Below are 25,294 nucleotides of genomic sequence, written 5' to 3'. Positions count from 1 at the left end.
CTGAGGTCATCCTGACCACTGGAGAAGTTTGAAAGGTGGCCAAAAAGTATGTAGAGCAACAGACAAACCTGTAATTGTAGATGTACCATGTGCACATATATGGTATAAGTGTATGTGTGATTAATTGCCTTTGGCCAGGTAATAGTTTTGTGATTGTGGATTCTGGATTCATTATTTAAGGATGATAATGCATCTTGCCACAGAGCAAATTGTAAAGTTTTTCATGAAGGAGGACATTGACTCACCAACACGGCCTGAAAAATCTTAATCTGACTAAAAATTTATGGTGCAAATAAACAAATCATGTATGGACAAGGATCAATCTGTCACAGGTTATTAGAGAAAGCTGTAACCAACTTGAAAAGTATTTTTTCTCAATAGTTAGGTCCATACCACAAAGAATTCAGGCCCAAAGTGAAGCAAAAATAGTTTTTCTTTTCTTTTTTCTCTCTTCTTTGATCTGGAAAGAATATGTACCTAATTGTTGCAAGGGTAAAATGTTTGCAGGGGTATTGGACAAAGTATTAGGCACTGATCTGTCAAAAAAAAAAAGCCCACACAGCAGATTTATACTAAAAGAATAAAGACTTTTATTAAGCATTGTAAGTTGCATTCAATTTCCTTCAAAGTACATCACACCACAATCCATCAACAATCACTCAAACCCAACAGTAGATCATTCTTTTACACCCCATGAGTTAGGAAAAACTCCGATCAACTTACATTAAGGTAACCTATTTAGTCTTGCGGGCAGGGGAATACACCATATTTCTGATCACTAATGTGCAATGAAAAGCATCAGGAGGATTAGATGGAAAACTTTAAAGTAATGATTCTTGTTCAGAAGTAGAATAAGCTTCAAAAACACTAAAGTAAACACCAAAAATGATTACAAGTTTACCTGCTTATGCTAAACTCTCAAATGGGAGGGTCATACGTTTCAGTTTATTTCAGGCTAAGAAAAGAGGGGGCTTTTGAAGATTAAAGCTTTTTTCAGAATTTTTTTTCTTTTCTCCCAGACAGATGGCTTTTGCTAAAATGAATGCAGAAAAACAGCAACAGAACAAGAATGGATTACAGAGATGGATGAATACACCAGGGTTAACAATATTCAAAGTGGCTAGATAACATCTGATATTTTTTTTTCTTGAGTAAATGCAACAGAGGTCAATAATCACAAAAATTTAAAAGGTTAGAGCAAATCAGTTACTAACAGTTAACACCTTTTATAGGACTATTACTGATTATTAGCCATTTTTAAGATTTTGCAAATGGGCACAGTACTTGTAAAGATGGAAGAAAAAGGACAACATGCATAATAACTACACACTTTTGTTTTAATCATGAACCATGCAGAGAAGTTGCTGAAACCGTCGTACTAATGTTCTACAATTGAATCAAGAAACCACACAAATAATCGATCACTGGTGCATGGCAGTTTCTGACAAAGAAAACACAGGTGTTTTTTCATTGGATCATTTTGCATCTCCTAGGATTGTTCTGTTTCTTGATGTTTCTTACAACGCTTAAATATGACACTGATCATTAGAACCTAAAGCTGCAGTACTTATACTAGTTACTTAATTTCCAAACAGTTCTGCACGTTATTAAGGTTTTTAGCACAAGTAAACCCACAGTGATGACCCATGTGAGAAATGTATTCTTGCTTTCTCTTTTTCTGTTGTGAGATTTACTTCTTAAAAGAAATAAAAAGCATTTACTGTGACACAACACAAAATCAATTACAATGGCAAATATATATATGGTGCCAAGTACTGGTAGAACATCTCAACCTATAAGTTACTAAACGACCGCCAAATAAAGTTGTTTTTTTTTTTTTTCGGCTTCAGCAATTTAAGAGAACATAAAAGAAAATGTCTGTGTATCCAGTTTTGAAACAGGTAAATATATCAGTGAGGAGGGAGTAGACTTAACTCCTTATACTGGTATTATTCTCTAAGAAACTGGTATACTTTATGTCTTCATCGTGTTGTTGTGGTTTTTAACCGAGAAATATCATTGTTACTCTTGGTTTTGAACTCGCTGACACCAAAGAGGGATTTCTTAAAAATTTCATACAGTAAGTCCTCATATTTATCGCTTTTCGGAGAAAAATGTTCACCAACTGTAGGCTTTCCATCTTTCCAGATTTTCCTTAACCCTGAACCTTCCAACATCCTTCACCCTCTCTATAAAAATAGGTTTATTCTTCTGTTTTTAAGACAGAGGCGCTCAGAACTTCGTCTCTGTGGCACTCACTGTCTGTATTTAGTGCATTTAAATGAGTACTGATATTGCACATTTTGGAGTCATTGCTAAAGGCACTTTCCGGTTGGTGGGGACCCCTACTGCTCACTGTGTTTCCGTTCACTTGCTCCCCCTCTCTGACCTCCAGACCATTCTCAGCTGCTGCTGACCCCTCGGAGGACGTTTTGCTTTCCACCTTCTGCTTCTTTCGTTCTTTCACCACCTCGCTGGCAGATGCTGCATACACAGGCTTACTCTGAAAATATATATATATATTTTTAAAAGAATGATCTCTCTCTCTCTCATACATATATAATTCATAATATATATTAATATATATATGATTAATTGATCACAGTGGTAACAGACAACAGTGTATTGTAGTGTTAACAATCATGTAAACAAGTTTATTTAATGAGTAATGATGTAGGCATAAAGCTTGCACAGTGCTAATTAACTGTAAACAATTTCCATGTTGTGGTTAATTGGGTGTAAATAACCAAATAGTGTAAATCTGATTTTTTTTTTTGGTCTAACAGTTGCTTTAAAAGGATTAAATGACCTAAATTTGCCAATAAAACTGAAAGCCTTTAATTCAGGATTTATATTTAAGCTTTTCATGACATGGCCATAACTCTTACAAGTTAGAATAAAGACAATCAAATAACCTGGTATGATCCCTGATTTTTGAATCCTCTCCCATGGTATCTAGCTCCACGGCCAAATGTCCTTATTACAGGGGTTGAAATCACACCTCTTGGACGTCTGCTCCAAAGAAAAAGAAGTTCACCAAAACATTTAACAGCCTTAGGTTTCACTGCATTCTTTGATTTATTCAATAAATACTTTGTTTTAGAATTCTTCAATAACTCAATTCAGTCTATCAATATTGTAGTAATGAGTACAAGGAACTAAGGTGTGGTTCCACATACAACTGTAAAAATACATACACAGGATTAGATCTAAAATAACCGATGCCAGTCCATTAGAGCTTCACATAGGTCCCAGCCCCCTCTTTTGCTACCAGCAAGCACAACATAACCAGCTCTTCTCTGGGGTCATCAGGTAGGCATATCCCTCCCACCCCTTCCAAGCTTGCATTACAGACCTATCATCCTGTTATATGTAGATCCACATCTGCCTCTCGTCTGACTAAGGCTGTACCTAAACCCACTGGCACCATTAATACGTGCCCAGTGCCACTCGTTCCATGTGAGCTTTATATGATTCATCACCAATTACATCTTCAGAATATATGAAAGATTCCCTATAAACATAATAACAATAAAAACACAATACACAAAAATCCCACTCACCTACCCAGTTCTCAAAGTAACTAAAACAAACACCTCAGCAATTCCACCTTTACAGTTCATGTCTCCAAGTAGTGTGTGCTCTCCTTATCCACAACAACTGACTAGCCTGTTTCAGCTACATTAGGTTAACTCATTTACAGCTGTTTGCCTCTAAAGCTGAACTTCACTACTAATCTCCTAAAGCCTATATTTACCTTGTTTTTTTCCCTCACATCTGCCTCCTGTGTTCTCTCAGCTTATTCCTTTCAAAGGTTTCATGTACCATATCCTCAAATGGAATTGTTAACTCTTTAATAAACTAGCCATTTACCTTCAGAGTACAATGGGTCAGTATAATATGGGTCTGTCCCAAAATCTAATGAGAGCACTTTAGGTTATAGTGTGCGCACTCCCAACACATAGACTGTCCCAATTCTTAGACACCTTAAACATGCTGCCTACTGAGATACCTTAATCAGGCCAAATGTTAAGGCAGCATCGACCCATTAATCAGCCACAAAAGCAATCTGATGATGCAAAGCAAACACATAAATTATAAAATAAATAAATAATTAAAATCATGATAAAAAAAGGGGGAAAAAAGCAGAGTCCATCATGCCGAAATGCTGAGGTGATGCTAGCAGCTGAAGTAAGTAAATATAGGTCGCGTGCAGTGGGTGGGAAAAAACTGACACAATCGCTCTCCATCTAGAGCGTTTCAATAATCTACCTCATAAGGACGTGTGTCAGAACTCTGCCAGCATAAAAGGCTACATATGTAGTGAGTGCCTACCTTAGGCATCTCAATTGAATTTGGGACAGAGCTTATGTCTAGCCTAGTGCATTTAAAATGTTTTGTAGCCTGCACTTGCTCTCATGCACAAACAAAACCACTTTATTATTAACAACATTAGGCAACGATAAGCATAAGCCCATAATATTATCTCCATGTTGACCAACCCTGTAAAAAACTAACCTTACATGCTGATAATATACACTTCACAAATATTACCAATAGCTAGAGTCTGCAACTACCCAAATTTTAGCAAAGTTGCTCCAAGCAAAAACTTAACATGACTTGCTTCCACTGCCAACAACTCTTGCCAAGTGATCTTGCACTTATTTTTCCCAATGAAGCCATAGGCCTTGTTTTCTTTGTGAGGTTGCTGTCGCACGCTGTACTTCCTCCTGCTTTTCACAAATAAATCTAGTCGTCATTCGCATTCTTTCTGATAATATCGCCTTGTTAAAATCAAGGAAATTTAAAAATAAATTTCCACATATCATCTGACTCTGATTACGCTCTGCCCTTAGCTCTTACAAGTTCTTGGATTCCACTTCCTTGCTGTTTTTGTGATTTGCTCCAACACTTGAGATCACAGCATCCTTATAACATTGTTCACAACCCTCTCCATCCTCTCCACCTTTTTAATTGGACCCTCATAATCCGTCAGTGGCAATCTAATACAATGCAGCAAGCCACACTGAAGACACCACAATCTGAAATGTCCTGGCAAACACGCTCTCTATCTATTCTATTAATATCTATCTATGCCTTAACCAATTCAGCCTTTAGTCCCACAACTTGCTTTTCATTATTTAGCACTTCAATGTGCTACCATCTAGCTAACCCAAAGATGTTGATGGTTTCCATGTGAAATAACCATCACGTGCATAATTCACTATAAAAATGGGCAATTTTTAAAACCTTAATTTAAACTTGATCTCACCCTCTTGTTGGTCCACCAACTGACACCACCTGAATGGGGAAGGAGCCCCGCCCTCTGCCCCGCCGAGCACCTGCCCACTGACCCACAACAGTGCCAGCTATCTCCAATTTGCCTCCCTGAGATGGGATGGGCTGGAGTCCTGCTTAAACAAAACAAAAACACATACAATTTTTTCTTTATAATAACAGTACTACATTTTTACAATTATGATGAAAAAAACATCAATAAGTATTTTGACTTGGTGGGAATGAATAGTGCCCTATAATACATTACATAATGACATTTGAGCTTTGATACAATTTAACAACAGTTTTTGACATTCCAAGTATTAAATTATTTGTTACATATAGGGTAAAAACATCCAGATGCATTTAGAAAAGCCTAATTAATGAATTCAACCATTTTAAGATGCATCCTTTGTGGACACAAAATTATATTCATTAGAAAATTATGAATCTGTATGTGCGTTTAAGAAATAACACACACACATTTTATATATTTATTTTTTTTAACTAAGTTACTTACCGGGCATGGCCCTGCCTCGGCCTGGTGGAGGGGGCAGAGGGGGAGGTGGGTAGAAGGTACTGTTGGGGGGATAGAATGGCATGGCGTGTGGAGGCGGTGGGGGGAAGGGGAAGGGATGAGGCGGCCGAGAAAAGTTCAAACCCTCCAAAATACTCTGACGCATCTTCTCCACCTTAGCAACCTGCTCAGACTACAGACAACAGAGGAAGATAGAAGAAAAGAACTTTATCACATCTACACCTCCTACACCTACTGCAAGACAATAAATGTTGAACCATTTTAAAATCAGCCTACAACAAATCTGACATAGCTAACAATGGTAAAATACTCAAAATTACTAAACTACAATTTACACAGTTAGGGCGGCCGCATTGACAACGACGTCCACCCCCTCCCCCACAATTCGTTTCATGCAATTTGTTCAGTTTCTTATCAAGGCTTCCGATGTTTTTGTACGTGACTTTCTGCTTCTGTCCAGTAATCCGTGATTAGTCAATCTATTGTAGAAAACACACAATAATAAGAGATCCTTCAAAGTTCCAAAGTACTTTGTGACTCAAATGCATTATTCCTTAGTTATCAGTCACAAACACACGTTCTGAAGTACAAATCAGTGTTTAAGGTGAGCTGTGTCATCTCTGAGTTTCCCCACGGCTGTGTGTACATGAGGTCAGATCATGTGCAGCCCATGATTGTAAACAATGTTTTAAATAATTGCTTTGAATTTGCACTCGATTTGTGAACCGATTCACTCAGTAGGTTGAGTCTACACTCAACGCATCATGTATGTTCCTCACGGTCTGTACTAGTCAATAATATTTATCTTTTAAGAGAATGTTCCAATAACGAATATGATTTTTAAAATTAGTTTTTTAGTAGTCAGTTGTGGGCATTCTTGGCAGTTCATCAGTGGCTATGCGACACAATTCAGATATCGACATGAACAAAATTTAAGACATATCATGATATAAATTTTGGCGATATCGTCCAGCTTTACCCAGAAATTTTAAACCCACTAAAACCTTTATTTATTTATTTTAAAATCAAAGGTCCCTTTTGTAGTTAGCAAATGCCACTCTGATTAATATATGATCACCACTCAGGTACAGTGATTATTCACATTTCTTTTTATAGCAAAGCATGAACCTAGCAGCTCCAGCTCTAAACTACATAAGCAAACTTTACACCAAAACGGCTTTAACCACTACACCTCAGGTAACTGAAAAAATGTAAAAGCATAAACTTTGCTGATCTACTCCAATAAAATGAAATCATGGCCATAGAACAATCATGGAATCATTAGCAGCATCAAACATTCAGCTGAAAATAGGTTTAAAATAAAAAACAAATAATGCAGCCTTAGACTGATAGTGGCCAAGTGGGGGCTGTACCTGACCATCACAGAGGTCAATGAGCGGAGCCTTGTCCCGGGTGGCTCGGATGAGTTTACTCTGTAGCAGCTTGCCATCAAAATACATCCATGGACAGCAATGCTCCCAGGGAATGGGCTGACCACACACGTCATTGGCGAACAGGGCCATGTCCACTCCACTCATGAAAAGAGCAGCCAGCTGGACACCACGGGGGTCCAGATTATCAATCTGGAGAAGACACACATACATCCGGTTACAGCCAGACATGAGTGAAAGACATGAGTGAAAGAGTTAAACTGAAAACAAACCAGGGAAAATGAGTGCCCAATCAGGTAGCAGCGAAGCAGGATGCAAGCAGGAAACCTTGCAGCAAAGCAAAGCAGGAGTCAGCACAGCCAAACAGACAGCTAGAGAGTGCAGCCTACATATAGCCATCCACACACAGGTAGGCGCAACGTTACAGAGCACGCGCACACACACACAAACAAAAGGGTTGGGCGAAATTCACTTTTCAAAAATTACCATATATTAAGGACGTTAACTGTTCATATTACATGTGCAGCAATTATTGGATAAAGTCAATTAGTATGAGTTATGTAAAGTACACTATTTAAAGATAGTGGGTATGCTATTTTCTTTGCTCTAAATACATTTTTTATGAAAAATGGACCCATTGCTAATCACAACACATTCATTAATTCATTCATTCCCTGTCTCTAACTGCTTATCCAGTTGAGGGCCGCAGTGGGTGCAAGGTGGTAATACACCCTAAAGAGGGCGTCAGTCCTTCACAGGGAGACACACTCATACCTATGGACACTTGTGATTTTAGCCCATGGGAGGAAACCGGAGCACCCAAAGGAAACCCACGCTGACATGGGGAGAACACACTAAACTCCTCACAGACAATCACCCAGAGCAGGGCATGAACCCACAACCCCAGGACCCTGGAGCTGTGTGACAGTGACACTACCTGCAGCACCACAATTAATCACAATACACTAAAATAAAATGGCTTTTAATGACATTGTTATGACAGAAATCATAGTGGTTGCTTTTCAATTTTTCAGTGCATTAGCACATTAATGTGGAGCTCTTGCGCTCCTACCAACCCACAAACTGTTCAACACAAAAACAGGGGCAGTTTTTTGGTGGCCTGCCAAAGTCACAAAACATGGGCTAAAACAAGCCATTCTACTTCTCTGATGCTTCTTAAGCTGAAAGCAAAAACCTTAAATGGTCTCACCCGTCTGAATCTCGCAAAAAAAAAAGAAAAAGAAAATTTGTTTACTGATTAAATATTTTGAAAATTAGAATGAAGAAGAAAGATAACCAAGCAAAAATGGCTAAAAGGCAGAGCGTCTGCTCCTCGCTCTTCACTCCTGGGCTCACACAGAGGTCAGCTGTGGCTAGTTCTCGTTTAAACGATCAAAGGCTGAAATAAGCCATTCGGAAAAGGGATGGTCAGATAGGTTGAGAAAGGTGCTGTGTTGTTTGATCCTTGTGGGATTTTGACCGAAGTATGTCACAGACGTTTCACTAACACCTCTGTATTAGGGTATTATATGTCACATTTAATGTCTAATACGTTAGCAATGAATATCCTCTTACAATACATTATATGGTTAAACATTATGGGGTGGTTTCCCAGATAGTGATTAAGCCTAGACCTTGACTACACAGCATTTTGTATGATTTTCCATTAAAAGGAGGATATAGTTAGGACAAGGTTTACTAGGCTACCCCTGGGAACACATTTGTTCCTTTTTTGTATAAATGTTAAACTTGGGTGTGAAATATTCAGCAAAGTTTATTTATAAAAAATAAATAAATAAACAAATAAAAACCCACACCAAACAGAAATATGATAAATCTCTCCTCAAAAGTGACCAGTACTGGTCTCCTTTCGATGTAGAATAAAAGATTTGTATCCATCTATTAACCAAGTTATGGGATGGGAGTGTTCTTCCTAATGGCACAGAATTAGCTGAATGTCCATTGAGTTTTTAAAAGCACATAGACTCACAGTAGTCCACCCAGGAAGACATCAAGACGGGAACAGTATGACTACCAAAAGGGTAAGATCAGCTAACAAAGAGCTTAGGTGTGTATTTAGGCATGTCATTTTTAATTCTGCTAGAGACGGAAGAAACCTACCAGTATCTCACCAACCAGGAGTGCAAGTTATTTGCGTCTTTTGAATCATCTTAAAACATAATAATAATAATAAAAAAAAAATAATAATAATAATACACTATATTTATATAGCGCTTTTCAAGAACTCAAAGATGCTCACAATTATCAAGACATTGAAAGACAAAGAGAGCAAACACAGAAAAATACAGAACAAGAATGAATGCATTAAGTCAGAGTACACTAGAGCTAGCAGCAACACTTGGTCAGCGTGTAGAGCAGAGTAGCAGCAGGAAGGCAAACCTACTCGTCGCCAGTACAGCAGAGTAGCTGCTGATAACTGCCTCACTCTCTCAGCAGGACAGCAGAATAGTAGCGAGCGTAAGAACGAATTTGAAGATTTGGAGTTTATAAGGTATCGTACAATTATTTAAAAGAAAAAAAATAATCAAACGAAACCACACCAAATGTTCGTACATGAACGACTGTATAATGCCAATTCTACTCATCTGTGCCATTTTACTGTGTACCTTGGGTAAAATGACAACCACAGTTGAGAGTAAAAACCTCGAAAAAGAAACCCCATGACTGCTCTGTCTCGAGGCTGTGTGTTGCCATTGTAGCATAAACAGCATTCTGTTCTCCAGAGATAGAGAGCTGTCAGTCACACACGGTCATTAGTATATTGGACTTTCCCACACCATTCTCAGACAACTGAGAAGCGTATTTTGGACATTTTTGAGGAGAGATTTATCATAATTCTATTTTGTGTTTTTTATCAAAACTTTGCTGAACGTTTCACATAACACCCAAATTTAGAATTATAGAATTATTAAAAATAAAAAATCAAAATTTCTAAATGAGTTCCCAGGGGCTTTAATCCCTGTCTGGAAAAACACCCCTATGAGCACAGGTATGTCCAAGGTAGTTTTTTTCAGTCAAATAAAAAAAATGAATTGAATAATAATCCATATGCAACAAATTTAAAGACAGAAAAAGTAGGAAAAAAACATGCATTTTCCTTTCAGCTAATGTTATATGTGCAGCCATGTCAATTCTCACCTCCAGCCAAAATGCAACATTAGTGAATTTGATCAAAATATTTATGAGACAGTCAAATCGCCCAAGCCTAACACACACAACTACAGGCAAAAGCTCAAAGCTGGTGTGGATGGCTTATACAATGTCCATGTAATTTATGAACTTGTTTATCAGTGGAGATAAACTCACAGACATTGAGACGGGGAATGAAAGACATCACCAAAAGCCCACTATGAGGAATTGAGAAGTAAACCATCCACACAGTCTCCAATCTTCCTTGCAATTAAAACCCAGTCAAAAAGAAGCAACACCTTTTTCTGCAAGGCCAGTGCTTAAATGAAGTCATGCTTTTACATAGGGGTAAGGGCCAAACTGTTAAGCTCATTGTTGTGCAATAACAGTTGGAAGAGTGTCCTGGGAAAAAGGGCTATGCTTTGTGCTCCATGGTTCATTTCAACACAAGCCAAATTCAAATCATACTGAAAATAGTTTTACATTCCCAGGACATTCCACATACAACAGTATCAACACAGTCACCTTCAGTTCCTGCAGCTGGTCAGGCTCATAAAGTTTAGGAGAAAGTGCTTGGGCTAGGAAAGCATCAAGTTCGTTACGACGCAAAATTCTTACTCCTGGCCATTGTAACATAAACCTGAAGCAAAACACAAAGGAGTGAAATACAACAAAATACAAAAGCCCTGTATGTTGTCCTGTTAAACTGGTTTGCTAAGACCAAACAAATAGAAAACCCAGAGTACAAGTTTAGTCTAAGATTTGTAAGCAAATATATATCTGATGTCTAATTAAAAACTTTTATATTTTTTACTGAATCTACAAGGCTAACCAGCAAGGAAGGTAATATTTCAAGTTAGTTTGGTACACAGTACTTGACTAAACCCTCAAACACTTGCCTTAAACTGTTTTGAGCCGTTACAGAATCTCAAAGATTCCTAACAGGAATACTTACATAGTTTTATCATTAAGAATTCCAAAAAAACACATTAGTCTTAATTGAAGTCATTAACAATATGGACCAAGACAAGTGTGTAATGATTTAGATAAACACCATGTACAATGTCAACTGCTGGATCATAAGCTTTAATTATTTGTTTGCTATTACCCTCATAACTCCAGTGAAAAAAAGAACTTCACCCACCACATGTTTTGGATGACTGACTACATTGTGTATACAAAGAATAAATGTTCCATTATTTGGCTGCAGTTCATCTTTAAATAAAAAGCTGCATTTATGTAAGTGTGAATTCTCTCACCGGAGTACACAGCAGAGCACCATGAGAGGAGTCGGGACATTGGCAGGGTTCAGCATGGCTGGAGTATCAGACCTCATGCAGGCCAGAAAGGCCCTCATGCGTCTGTTTTTATCCTCTATAGCTTTGCCCAGCCAAAGTTTCTTCAAGTTAGGGCACGTCCACTCTCGAAACGGCAGTGCCTCCACCAGCTCTGGAGTGTGCGGGGATTTGCCTTTGTAAGCTGCCCACTCCTTTACAATAACAGGCTGATCTGTGGTCAGAATAAGGATAAAGTGATTAGAAACGGAACTGACCTACAAAGATTTTGGCTCTAATACAAGGCCCATTTAAAAAGTCAGGAGCCAAGAATTGCACTAACTAAAATTAAATCAAATTAATAAATATTTTATAAATATCAAGTTAATAAATATAATATGCTTCATATATAATCAAATTGTTATAGAAACACTGAATGTAGAATGCACTCAGTTCCTCACAACAATCTTTACAATGAAACCCCATTATATAAGAGATATTTCCCACTTTACTGCAGTTTCTGCTAGGGCTAGCCTTGAATATTCGGATATTCATTAGTTGGGTAGGAATTCGGTTTATAATTTTGAGATTCGGATATTCATTTTTTTTAATAAATGTGGCGATAAACTCCACGTATTCAGCCTTGTCAACATAAAAGTCTTGAATGAAGCCTAAAAGAGCCCAACATGCTACAGCAACCTAGTTGCATTGAAGCATGGCAAAGCTACAGTAAATATTTTCAGCAAATTAGAACACCTCCACGAAGCTCTGGTTTATTTGTGTATACTCTTAGTGGCACAGTGTATGCACAAGTTAGTGAATGACTCAGCGAGTGGAGCAATGCTGGGAGCCGAAATGTTAAAATGGACGCTTAGAACTGATTTTCTGAACAATTGGCTGGCCCCAAGTATTCGGGTATTCGGATATTTGTTTGTTGGGTATGTATTCAGTTTCTAATTTTGAGATTCGAATATTCAGTTTTTTCATTTTTGATAAATGTGGTTATTGATAAATGCAACAATGCACTCAACCCACATTCAGGCTCCAGCAGTTAAAAACAGTGCTCTCCCCACTCCACCTATATTGGTGGGGGTATATAAGCTCTTCAACATAAAAGTCTTTGTGCAAGTGAATCCTAAAACTCAGTCCTATAAAACAGCCTAACATGCTAAAACAACACACAATTAATCAAGGCGATGTCAGTTCATTTTATCAGCTTTGTGCTTGAAATTAGAGCACCTCCACTCAAACGTGTTAAATAGAATATACTCTGTGCCCTTAGTTAGCGAGCTAGTTAGCAGGTTAGCAAGCGAAGCAAGTGAAAACAATATACACCACCCTGCTTTTAGAGTATTTGAATATTCATTGAGTATCCTGGCCAAAGCACTGAAGCCCTAAAAATGGTATTCGGGTCAACCCTAGTTTGTTCTAGCTCTTTTCTACCAAAACAAACTTTGGTTCTTGAACTGGTTCTGTTCAGGATTCAATTCAATTCAGCTTGGCTTTATTGATATGACTGTTTGAGTAACAATGTTGCCAAAGCACATAAATATGATTCTTGGAACCTTAGGGCCATCAAGTGAACCTGCCCACGTTTCCACCAGCTTTGATGGGACCAAGGATACATCATCAACAGGGGGGCATTGTGGGACTTCCAGCACTGCTGTGGCGGAATTCAGGGCCAGCGGCAGAGATTACCGGATAGAGTCAGGAAAGTCATGGTTAATCCACTCTTTAGAGCAGTTTCCATGTTGGTGGAAATGGGCTGTACATTTCCAATAAGGAACCCAAGAGAAGTTGCCAAAGGCAATGCAGATTCAGAGCTCCACAAAATAATGCAGTGAGACTTTAATACCCTTGTGGTGGACACGGGGCAAGGTGAACTTAAGGGCATGTTTGGCTGCTTCGGATATTTATTATTACTTTTGTTTTTTTTTGGTTGAAATGGTGATTAAACTAGCCGTGTTTATATACACTAAAATATATATATATATATAAAAACACTAAGCCACTACACATTTTACTTACAGTCTGGCAGACGATTTCTCCTCATGGCTAGTCTCTCAGCCTTCCTCTTTGCCTCAGCCAGACTGAACAGCACTCCATAAACGTACTGACGAATTGGCCGGTAAAGCTGCACCGCAGATGGCAGGTCCTTATTAGCTTCGTCTTCAATGGTTACTGATAACTTAATTTCACCCTGCAAAAAGTTTTTTTTTAAAAATCCAAAAATTATTCCACAGTAGTGCTGAAGTCAATAAACAAATTTTAACATTAGCTACATTTTAAATGCACCTCTTCAGCACCTCATTAGTGACAAGAAACGAACCTTAGTGAGGACATGGTAGATGTAAGGGTGCATAAGGCCCTTCTTGTGTCTGTGTTCTGCGACCCGCAGCACCTCTGGAGCCACCACGGGCAGCGAAGGGGTGGTGATGTCCATGTGGTTCCTGGTTGGCATCGAGAGCAGAGATGGGATTTGGGCATTGACCCCGTGATGGCCTCCAACCTCCTGAGCCCGACCGACAGAAGAGGTCATAGAAGAATCAGGCTGCAGAGGCAGTGGGAAGGAAGACAAACGTGTGAGAATGAACAAAACGAGACAAAAATTATGATGCCGCAGTGCACACTTGACTTCAGATCACTCACTGTAATTTGGTCCCCCACGTCTTTTTCTGGGAAGCTGTCTGTCTGATTTCTTTGTTTGTCCCATCCTTTATGGTCATTTATATGACTGAAAGAAAAATTGTTTTAATTTTTTGCACTTCAAACCCTGACATCTTATAAGTACTTTTGTGGAAAGTGTAGATCCTAATCTTTCAATTCAAACCTGAATATAAAAAAAAATAACTATATATAATATATATTATTTCAACTTGAATTTAATGTTGTGTATATATATATATATATATATATACATACACAACATTAAATTCAAGTTGAAATAATATATATTATATATAGTTATTTTTAAGAATTAGAATTAAAATTTTAGATTCTTTTTAAAAAGCTATTTATTATTTAAGAGTTTATTTGCTCAAAACAAACAAAAAACTAATTGAAAATATTAGAACTAGAAACAAATGACATTGTCACAAAAAACAGTGATAGTCTGTGAAGGTGTTTAACCCTTTCTTGTGGCAGTATAATTTGAGGTTATCATTCAATACAGAGTTTTATAAGTTAATAAATTCCCCATTGTGTTAAATCAGGTGTCCTGTTGATTTAAGACATCTACACATCTACTACTTATTTAGGTTTATATATATATATATATATATATATATATATATATATATATATAAAGTCTGTTTTCTAATTATTGTAATTATATAAATGTTTATACAAGCACCACACTGGAAAAGATAAATTATTTTTAAATAGTAATAATATTCACAGGTGCCTAAGACTTTTACTGTGATGCACCATTAACGCAGGTTGCCTAGCTTGCATAAGAAATTACTAATACTAAAAACTTCGCCATATTATTCAGGAAACTTATTTATTAAAAGCACCATGGGGTCTAGTGCTAGTGTAGTGAGGATCAGTACTGCAAAGGTAAATGGCACTGAAGATGACATTTTCTTTAAATATCAACAAGTTCTCAATGTTCTCATTAGCTGGACCCATTGTTAACTCACCAGTCCAAAGTAAAAAATATAATTGTCGAAGATATTTACAGAGGCCTTTCTGCATCAGTACAGTAGGAGTGGATGGCATGAGTGTTTGTCCCTAGACAAACAGATTATTTGATAATATATGAAAAAAACAATAAGTGTTATTATCAAATATATTACAAAATCTAATAGTCTTCTGAAATATTATGACATATAACATTAATATTAATTATTCCTACTATTATTATGATTATTCTCATTATTCAATATTCAATTTTATATTGTCTTCACTAGGGATTGACCAGATTTTTAATATTTAAATACCACGAAAGTTTAAAAACAAAAATAAAAGTTAAAAAGTTAAAAGTTAAAGTTAAAAAAATAAAATAAAAATAAAAGCTTTTTAATATGCAAATGTATCTTTCTTTACATTATTACTTTCCAATTTTAATGAACATTAGATATCTCCACCAGAGGGCAGAGTATAGTCTTTATATATCTTGTACTTATTACCCCAAACATTTTTTTAATAATGCCTTACAAATTTCAGTTGTATATAAATGTATTTTAAATGTGCCTTCGTAAGTTAATGGGACTCTGTGCTTATGGTGACTCACTTGGCAGTGGGGCCTGGGGTCTCCTCATTTTCTGAGGAAGAGGAGTTGGAGGAGGTGTTGAAGAAGGCTGTCTCAGTGTGGTCAGGGCTGCCCGGATTTGTCGGGTTGATTGGAGATGCCCTCTCGTACAGCGGTGTATGGTGCTTGCCTTCATGCGGAATGTTGCCGAAGCTATTCTGATCCGAAAGCCCTTTGGCCGCCGGCTCCGGCCCAGAGGAGTTCTGCTGGACCTGAAGGGAATGGGAAGAAACAGTAGTGCAAGACTATTACTGACTGATAGTCAGCTAGTGACAAATGTGAAGGAGGTGAAGATTTCTTACTGTAGTCCTGTCACAAATACGCTGAACACATTAGGCTCAACTACAGCACTTTCTTTTGTTTTTAGCTTTACAGAACGTTGATAATATCAATCCATCCTTCTGAATTCAATTGAATTGATACGTATCTTTGCACATGTCACTTCCTGCTTTTTTTCAAATTTACTTGATCTTTTCAAACGTAATGACTGCTCACATCAGCTATTGCAGTAATAATATTACATTTTATTTCAAGCGCTTGACACTGTACAAAGAAAAATAAACGTAAAGTTTAAAACTAAAACCATTATACCAATAAACACACCATATCTAAAAATAACATTTCCATGACATTATGAAAAAATATATGTTAAAAATTATATAACTGACAATTTAATAAAACTCTAATAAAATGGCCAACTTCCTGCTATTCCATGGTTGATCAAATGCCTGTATAAAAAGATAGGTCTTTATAAAGTATATGTTCTATAAAGCTTAGGGACACAGTATTTATATGTAAGTGGTCAGCAGCTTGATGATGGTAACAAGTCCTATTGCCTGAAGGGGGACATGGAGACTACAAGAACAGAAACTGTGCTCCACTCACCCCACACTGCAGCTGGATGGCAGGCTGAGGAATGTTAAGCATCTGTGGAGGTGTATGCATGTAGTGTGGCACAGCTGCAGGAATCCCGAGCCGCTTTGGTCTGACTGAAAGCACACAAACAATTAAAATATTTTAAGACAATGTCCCTCACAATACTACTTCTTCCAGCAAGAACCTCCATCTCTTTAGACAATTACTTTTATCATCAATATGCCATCCTGACCAAAATGAATCATATTTATTACTTCAATTATTCAGGAAAAAACACATGACAATAAAAACCACAATACAGTTGGCTAAAGGGTCATTCATATAATCAAAATACAGCATGCAGCTCCCCTGTCAAAAGAAAGTGAATATCTCAGGGCAATGCTAATACATGAGTAATTTTTCCTCATATTTAACAAGATGCCAGATGAAGCAAAATGCAATCATCATTATTGGAAAAACATTCCTCCAACATTCCTCCTGTTCATCCTCCCACAGTAAAGCTGATGTGGAGGTATGTTTAACATGAGTAGGCAGATAAGCAGTGACTGTACACCGCAACTGAGAGGGGGCACTGAACGTGTGGGCTCATTTTCAAGATCATGACTAAACAAGGGCCATTAAAGGGAATTTTTACACAGGAGCAGTAATTCTGTGTAAATTAGGCTTTGTGTACATAGGTTCATGATAAATTACTAGTAATAAAATCTTTCAACATTAACTTCCATTGAAAATTTAAGGAATACAATGTAAGAATTGGCTTTTTATTGTCACCTGAGCTCCCTCTACCTGCTGCTGAGTGTAATTCATGTTTACAGTAATGTTATGAAATCAAGTCTCACACCCATTTCTCTCTCTCACACAAAAACTACCAGGGCTTCTAACACACCCTTTAACAACTGTCTTTGCCTCAAAAACACAGGCATACACACATCTCTCTCTCTCCCTCACATAAACACAGTGATATTTACACCAGTCACAAAGAGCTCTCGGGGCTTCGGCTGATGATGAACTGTGGGAATGTGTGTAATCAAATAAAATGATGTTGACTACATGATAAATCCCATATATCTCTCATAATACATGCTGTACTGTATTATTACAACTATAAAGTGTAACTTTGGTGGTACTCTAGCTGTTATGACCACAGCTACTGACAGCTCATTACCAGAATCGATGTCCAATGCTAACAAGTGAACTATATAAACTACAGTTCAAGTTAAACCTAACCCTTGTTCATTAGTACCTCTCAAAAACCTCAAACACTTTTATCGTCAACAAAGTTTGCACTGCATCGACACAAAGCTTAACTCTAGTCATTTAATCCATACAGCAACTGGAAAAGCACTTATTACCAGAATTTATGGTAGAAATACTACATGGTGTTCCTTTAAGAAGGTTTTTTCCTTCTCCTGTAAAGCTGCTATTTTGGAGATACGCGTTTTTCATTGGACTGTGATTAAATGTTATTTTTATTTACTTATTATTATATATTCATTCATTCCCTGTGTGCAATAATAAGTGCATGTTGGACTGTGACAACTATTATTTTTCCAAGGCATTATTTTGGGGTCAAGATTTGGGATATTTCACTGGGTACTAGCACCAAAGTCAACATTCTAGGACTGTGACAAACCTAAAGCTGGATAAGCACTGTCTGAAAGAGCCTGTTGAAACTTTTCATGCTGGAGGAGAGGAGCTTTTTCCACACAAGCAGCTCCCATGCAAGAAGCTATTCTGAGGAATCCCATTTGTATGCATAAGGCATAGTGGCCATTCCGAAGCTCAAACAGGGTCTGGGGTGAGTGGGACATTTTCAGACATTACTGAGAGGCCTGGGGCTGGGAGACTGCTCATAAAGACAGAGTTTCCCTGTAAAACCAAAGTGCTAAACACAACATCAGCCAAGCAGGAACGAGACCTAGGCATTCCCCATTCCAACATATATAAATCAAAAATTACTGTAAAAACAAATAGGAAGGAAGTGAAATGACCATACCTATATAAGGAGAGGGTTTGCTGGCAGCTGAGTAATACTCCACTGCCTTCTTGAAGCGGACAAATTTGTCATCAGTCCTGGACTGGGAACAGCAAATAAAATGACAGCTAAAGTAGATTTCTGAAGCAAATATGTCAAATGCTGCACATACTACAATATGAAATTTTGCATCATGGCTGTATTGCATGTAGACATTCGGTCCAACATGAATGACAGCAGAAGCTATCAATCACACGTCAATATTTTGAAAGCAAATGTGTGGAGAACGTAAAACAGCACTTACATGTAGAGTGTTTGCTTTGTTTTGTTTTTTTTTAATTGAGATTTGATACTTTTCTAGACGTATCATGATAACACTTGCAGCTTCAAAGTCTATAACAGCCAGCCTTTCTGTGATACATACTACAGCTATGTTTCTAGCATAAGGGGCAGCTGTGGCCTAATGTTTAGAGAAAAGGGCATAGGACTGGAAGGTTGTTGGTTTCATTCTGACCAGCAGGAAAATTGGGGGTAGTGAGTGTGTGTGTGTATTCCATGCCACAGACAGGTTAAATATGGAAGACACATTTCATTACATTGTACACTGACAAATAATTGAGCATGTATGGACTGGTGGGCTCACCTGGGAGTGTTTGAAGATGTCTTTAGCAATGGCTTCCAGGTCCTTTATGTCTGGCAAATTGCGGACGTAATCCGCCACAGCCCTTATCACTACGTCACATGGAGGAAGCACAAGTTGGTGGGCACGGACCTGTGTCAAAACAGCTACCCATCACACCTCAAGCAAAGAGCCCTGCTCAAAAATGTGATGGGTGTCATATGGGAACATTTCTGTCTGGGTATGAAAGTGCTTATGAAAAATGAATAGGAAAATATGCAAGACACAGCATTCAGTGATTATCACTTCAGTTATTCATCTGTACAACTGTAATAACCTGTAATGATGTACTTTTTACTAGGGGGACTAGTGTATATATATATATATATATATGTGTGTGTGTGTGACTGAATAGATGCTTTTCACAGACATTTTGATGAAAAGATATAACCTGCTTGAGTAGGATAAAATTGATTTTGTATTAATTATATCCAAATATTTGAACAGTATTTTAAAAGTACTGTTACAAGGAACATGTGGACCTCACAGTGGAGTGAAAGTGGAAAAACAGAGCTAAGCTCACCTACATGCTAACTCTCACTGAACCAATAAAGCCATCTGCCAGACAGGTCATTGCAGAGGAAAGGTCTTTCTTCTTCTCAACCATTATGCAACTAATTGCATTTTAGGGCTAAAGTAATGCAGAAGGATGAAGTGATTTCACACGGTCCCAATAAGTTACGTGAAAGACCTCATTTCAGTCTGGTTGTCCCGGAAACCGGTCACTGTTACTCGCTACAAAGAAAACCTAATAGAAGCACAAGCTTTATTGCCGCTTGCTTTTTTAAAAATCCAGAGTGGAAACCTATGTAAACATCTGTGGGTGTACACAAGGACAAAACACAACAACAAGGACACCTCAAACATTTGTTTAAAATAACTGCCAAAGCAAACAAGTTACATAAATAGAATAAAACTGCATGATCCCTCATAATAATGCCCTGATATCAGGACGCTTACTGTACCTTGAGAGATGCTAAAGGGTGTTCTGGACCAAGTAAACTCCAATGAAAGGCCGCAAGGTCCTCATCAGGCAAGATGTGATTCCCTGCAAATACCATGCAAGGATTAGGGGTCAGATAAGAAAAGCCCGGAAACAAAGATATAACATATCTAACTCTTTAATTTCACATAACAATAACTAAAATTAACAGCACTCATTCCATAATAAAACTAAATTGAAATAATTTTAGTGTCTTGGCAGACCATGAGTAAAAGTAGTAATATACAATACGAGACAAAAGTCAGGACCCACCCAAATATCTGTAAGATTGATCATTACTATCTGGCATTAGAACAATGGGTGTGCACTGCAACTAAATGCGATATGGTGCATTCTGTTGTTATTTCATCCTCCAGTGTGAAAATTAAGAGAGGAGACCAGTCTGGAATTAATGGTAAATTATTGAGCACTCATGTTCCTAAATAAATTCTGAATTGAGAATACCCCCTTTTATGACCTTACACATTGGTTGGCCACTATTTACTAGAACAAAGACACAGACAGAGTTGTCATAAAACATAGGATATGCTAACTATAAGCTTTGAGTTCCTGGGGCACTGTCATAAAGCAGACCATGTTTGTCCAACAGACAGATTATCAGATGTGGTTATTATTTTAGGGAGATCATGACCCTCCAAACTGTCTTACTTTATTTTCCCCCTCTTTATTGATAATAACATACAGTTTAAAAATAGAGGAATGAAACAAATACACCTAAAAATTCTCCCCTTAAAGCACCCACCCACTGCCCACAAATTATCTTACTTGTTAAGAGGCATAATACAATCCAACTTAAAAAAAATTACAATAATTGTATGACACTCAGGTCAAAAAAAATAAATGTTATGATTATTGTCTGTTATTTGCAAAAAAACATTCTTAGAAGCTTGAGAAGTGTCTCCCACTACTCATAGCCCACTACTGAACTAGAAGTATCTTTTAATAGAGAATTTAAGGCCTCTGCTCATTTGTCTTAAATGCAGGTATTTAGTTTGTTCCTGGCTTTTCCTGGATATGATATACAGTCCTTAAGCCATAATATTGACACAGCAGAACTAATTAGTATTATCATCATTACTATCATTAAATATTACAGTAATATTTCAACTGTTTGCCAACAATATTGCTTCAAGACCACAAAGCTTACCTAAAAGTGCAGCGAAAATGACAAAGCGATTTGGATTGAGATCAAGCTGCTTGGCGACTTCGTGCATCAGATATTGGCTGGTGGTGAGGCTTTTGCCATTACGACTGAGTTTCAGAGCATGGGCGCTGAAGTAGTATGGAATGTTGCACAGAGCATAGTCAGAATCATAGGCCACTAAGCCATGGAAACCATTCTCTCTGCATAAGGCAATCACTTCCTGGTGATGATCCTCAATGCTCTGGACAACCTGAAAAATTAAATGAAAATATTTCCTATGAAATTGTTATTGTAGTGCTATATTTCAGCATCCGTTCAGTCATGTTGTCTACATCGCCATTTACAGTTTTTCCCAACTAAATAGGTAATAGAATATCTTGGAATTCTTGACGAACTGTCCTCTGCTTTCTTGTGCTCCTGGCAAGTGAGAGATTCACAGTTCAGGATTCTTCTAAAAAATACTAAAAATAAGACATTTCTTGGCAAAACATAAATGAAAAAACCTGATTATTGCAACTTCCTTTCACCTTTGCCCACAATCAAGACAATTGTATTTCTGCACCATTTATCTGTTTATTACATTGTTAATTAAACCAGCTGCAACTTATTGACAATGTCTCTTCTATTTACACTCTTAAGTGAGCAAATTTATAATGAATCACAATTCAGTTAACATCATGGCTTTAATCCTAAAAATACAAGAGGCCAAATCTGGACTGACAATTCAGTTACTCTCATGTACCAAATACAAATTAACAACAAATACCACATTTACTACATCTACACAATTACACTTTAGGTTCATTGTAATTACTAACTGCAAACCAAATGTACAGAATATGATATAAAATGAATCTAGGAAAACAGCTGTTGCAGTAGGAGAGGTCAGAATTAACTAAACATTACAGTCAATAGAAAATATGGTTCTGGAATCTTCTCAAGGCTATGTCTCCTTTTGTCCTCTCTGAAAATGGCCAACAGACATATTCTGGCCTTGTTGGCTGTGTGACATCCAGTGGAGCCTATGAGGGCAGTAGCTGAAGCAATGGGCAGCCTACTAGAGCACAGCAGAGGAGGGAGAATCCAGCCGACTCACTGCACGCATATTTAGCTTATGCCCCAACTCTTTCTATTCTTTCTGTTTTGGATTTTCAAAGCGGTCCGAGAGGAAAGACTGTTTTCCTCTTAATCTGATTTATGTCTCCTAGACATGGCCAAATCCTGTTACATTAGTGTGGAATTACCTATGGGTTTTGTAACTTTGATCTAAATATTGTGTAACAGGAAGATTAACTTTTATTCTTATATTTATATTTCATTCCTCTCACTCAAGTTAAACATCACATTACTTTCTCATATAAACGTACTCCACATCTCAGTAACCTTTCTGCAATTTATCATTGTAGTATGTCAAAAAAGTTATTCTAAATTAAATATTCTACCATAAAACAATAAATCTTACCAAGGATTCACAAATCATAATACTTTAAATATTTGCAAGCTTTTGCTTCTTTATTAATGAAGGTTTAAAAACTTGTATTTTATGTAACTTGACATTTGCAATGAGGGGAATGACATGAAGTTGAATACATTTAGTTTAAGCATTTATTTTAATCACTTTAATAAGACCATCTGGCTACAGTGAGGGCCTTTAAATGCAAGCCAGCATCCAGATGACAAATAAATCTTAAAGCAGGCTTTGAGGCCAAGTTAGCTACGGCTAGCGGGTTAATTTAGCTGATAGCTTAGATTTCTGACAGTTGCACAGATTGGAGGGTGAAGTTCCCTTCGTGTCTCACATAATACCAATACATGCCACTTACTAAAAAACTTATAAACAAAGCCTACTGACTTGTGTCTGTGTGTCTCGGTGTGTGTTTCAGCTGTGCTAACAAACCGGCTAACAACTTGGTAAGGTTAAGTTGCAGCGATAGCAAGCGAGCTAACATTACTGAAGAAAAATAAAACTGTACAACTAACAGATTATGTCAGTATGAACTCAAAAACAATGTTTTTGGCACATGAAAATTCACAAAATATGAGACGACAGGTGAACGGTAACTGCATTAAAACCACTAGCGCGCGGCGGCTGTTGACCACACTGAAACGCCTAGCTAGTGTTTTTCTTATTTGTGGCTTGTTTAGAAACATCATTGCAAGAGAACAGCCCTCTTGTGGTCTATAAAAGTGTTTTCCAGCTCTAACAAACGTAATTCATGTCCAGAAAAGCCGATTTGCTTGTGATCATGCCTTCATGAAGTTAAATATGTAGGGCTACATAAAAATATCACTGGAATCTGCAGAGAATACTTCAGAATGTGAAAACTGGACTAAATCGTTTGATGGTCATCCGTCACATGGTGCAAGCTATATTTCTGTTTTTAACCCATTTCATTTCGTTAAATTAAAAAGAGACTCTTCAAATGAATCTAAACCGAATATTGTGCCTTTGGTGTAAATACGTGTTGCACTTAATGTACTTGGGTGAAACCTGTACATTGATTCCACATCAAGGACATATCAACATAAATCTTGCCAAAAATAGGTCATGTGAACGTGTGGCCGTTTTAAAATGGCACCAATGTACTACACATTTGAATAAAAGCCTTACTTGTTTCAGGGAAGGATTGGGGCTGCCGACAGTTGTCTACATGGAAATGAGATAGAATATGCCCCCTTTATATAGCGTACATAACGGCATTTATTAAGTATTAAGTATTTTGTGATTTTGCTGGTGAGAAGAGACACTGATGTCAGTATTTGGTGGATGATTAATGTGATAAACAAGCATTAGAAACCTCCGAACGTAAACACTGGAAGTCCTAATGACTCTAACGGTCATTTCTGCCGCTGAAGGGAGTTAAATCAAGTGTCACTGCCGAATTCTGGTCATAAACATAGCTAGAAAGGGCTCATGCGAGGCGCGGCCGTTATACTTACTCCTATTCGGTATCTGAGCAGTGCCAGGCGGATGCAGTGGGCCATGCAAACCGGGGGCAGGAACCAGACTTTCGGCGGCGGAGTACCGCGGTTCTGGACGTGGCTGACGATCTGCTGGGCCGTTTGCCGCTCATTGACTTGCCGCTTAACCCACTCGTGCAGTCGGCCTTTCTCAAGAGCGCCGTTGAAACACACTAGCAGCTCGATGTTGCCACTGAAGCAGGCTTTGGCCAGAGCGGCTAGGTAGCCCAGCATGTGGTTCCATTGGCCACCACTCACCCAGTCCGTGTAGAAGCCGCCGTAGAGCCGGTGGAGGCAGTTCTCTGCGTCCACGAGCAACCTAAGCGGGGACTGAGGCGGCCTTTGCCGGCCGCCCCCAACCAGGCTCCCGCGGGCCAGCTTCTGGAGCTCCACCGGCACCACGGCGCTGGGGCAATGCTTTTCGATGTACTCCTGAAAACCCTGCACACCCATGACTAGGATCTTGAGACAGCAAAAAGTCGAGTGCAAAAAAAAAAAACCTAAAGAACCTGGGAGTTGTTGCAAAGCAAGCAGTCCCCCTTCCTCCTCCTCCTCCACAGAAAACCAGAAAATAGTGCTGGGAATGGAGGTGATGGATCCCAAAAAAATAAAGATGAGGCAGATCAAACTGTTACGGGTGCATCATTAGTTGATTTTGTTGGTGAGTTTGTTGATGTGTTTTCTTTTTTTCTTTTGGTTGTTCATGGCCGTTGGCCGCCATGTGCAGGTCTATGGAGCCATGTCTGGGAGAGAGGGAGCACAGTGACGCATGAG

The 25,294-nt window shown here is 38.0% G+C and overlaps 1 protein-coding gene across 2 annotated transcripts; it reads right to left on the bottom strand.

Annotated features, from left to right (window-relative positions):
• Positions 1–591: 591 nt before the first annotated feature.
• LOC136696329 (constitutive coactivator of PPAR-gamma-like protein 1) lies at positions 592–25,294 on the bottom strand. 2 transcript variants are annotated; one of them, XM_066670626.1, is made up of 17 exons: positions 24,500–25,294; positions 21,563–21,809; positions 20,378–20,460; positions 19,377–19,505; positions 18,755–18,836; positions 16,768–16,871; positions 15,865–16,094; positions 14,280–14,364; positions 13,960–14,181; positions 13,659–13,830; positions 11,616–11,865; positions 10,882–10,996; positions 7,189–7,398; positions 5,798–5,987; positions 5,273–5,414; positions 2,916–3,012; positions 592–2,503 (listed from the first exon to the last, which is right to left on the bottom strand). In XM_066670626.1, the coding sequence occupies exons 1-17, from the start codon at positions 24,971–24,973 to the stop codon at positions 2,204–2,206; spliced, it is 3,132 nt and encodes a 1,043-aa protein (XP_066526723.1). In that variant the 5' UTR covers positions 24,974–25,294; the 3' UTR covers positions 592–2,203. The 2 variants fall into 2 exon arrangements, with proteins under 2 accessions (XP_066526723.1, XP_066526724.1); XM_066670627.1 differs by having other exon boundaries at positions 5,273–5,411; positions 24,500–25,293.

This window comes from Hoplias malabaricus, chromosome 5 (genome assembly GCF_029633855.1).
Source record: "Hoplias malabaricus isolate fHopMal1 chromosome 5, fHopMal1.hap1, whole genome shotgun sequence".
Classification (NCBI taxonomy): Eukaryota; Metazoa; Chordata; class Actinopteri; order Characiformes; family Erythrinidae; genus Hoplias; species Hoplias malabaricus.
This window is presented reverse-complemented; position numbering and strand designations above follow the sequence as displayed.

What these genes read in the sequence shown, in the direction of transcription:
- LOC136696329 (XM_066670626.1), bottom strand. Translation starts at nt 24,973, where the DNA reads ATGGGTGTGCAGGGTTTTCAGGAGTACATCGAAAAGCATTGCCCCAGC. An exon ending in GAGAAATCGTCTGCCAGACT is followed by an intron (nt 11,866 to 13,658) that starts GTAAGTAAAATG and finishes TTCTGACCACAG; the next exon opens with ATCAGCCTGTTATTGTAAAG. An exon ending in ACCAGCTGCAGGAACTGAAG is followed by an intron (nt 7,399 to 10,881) that starts GTGACTGTGTTG and finishes TGTCTTCTCCAG; the next exon opens with ATTGATAATCTGGACCCCCG.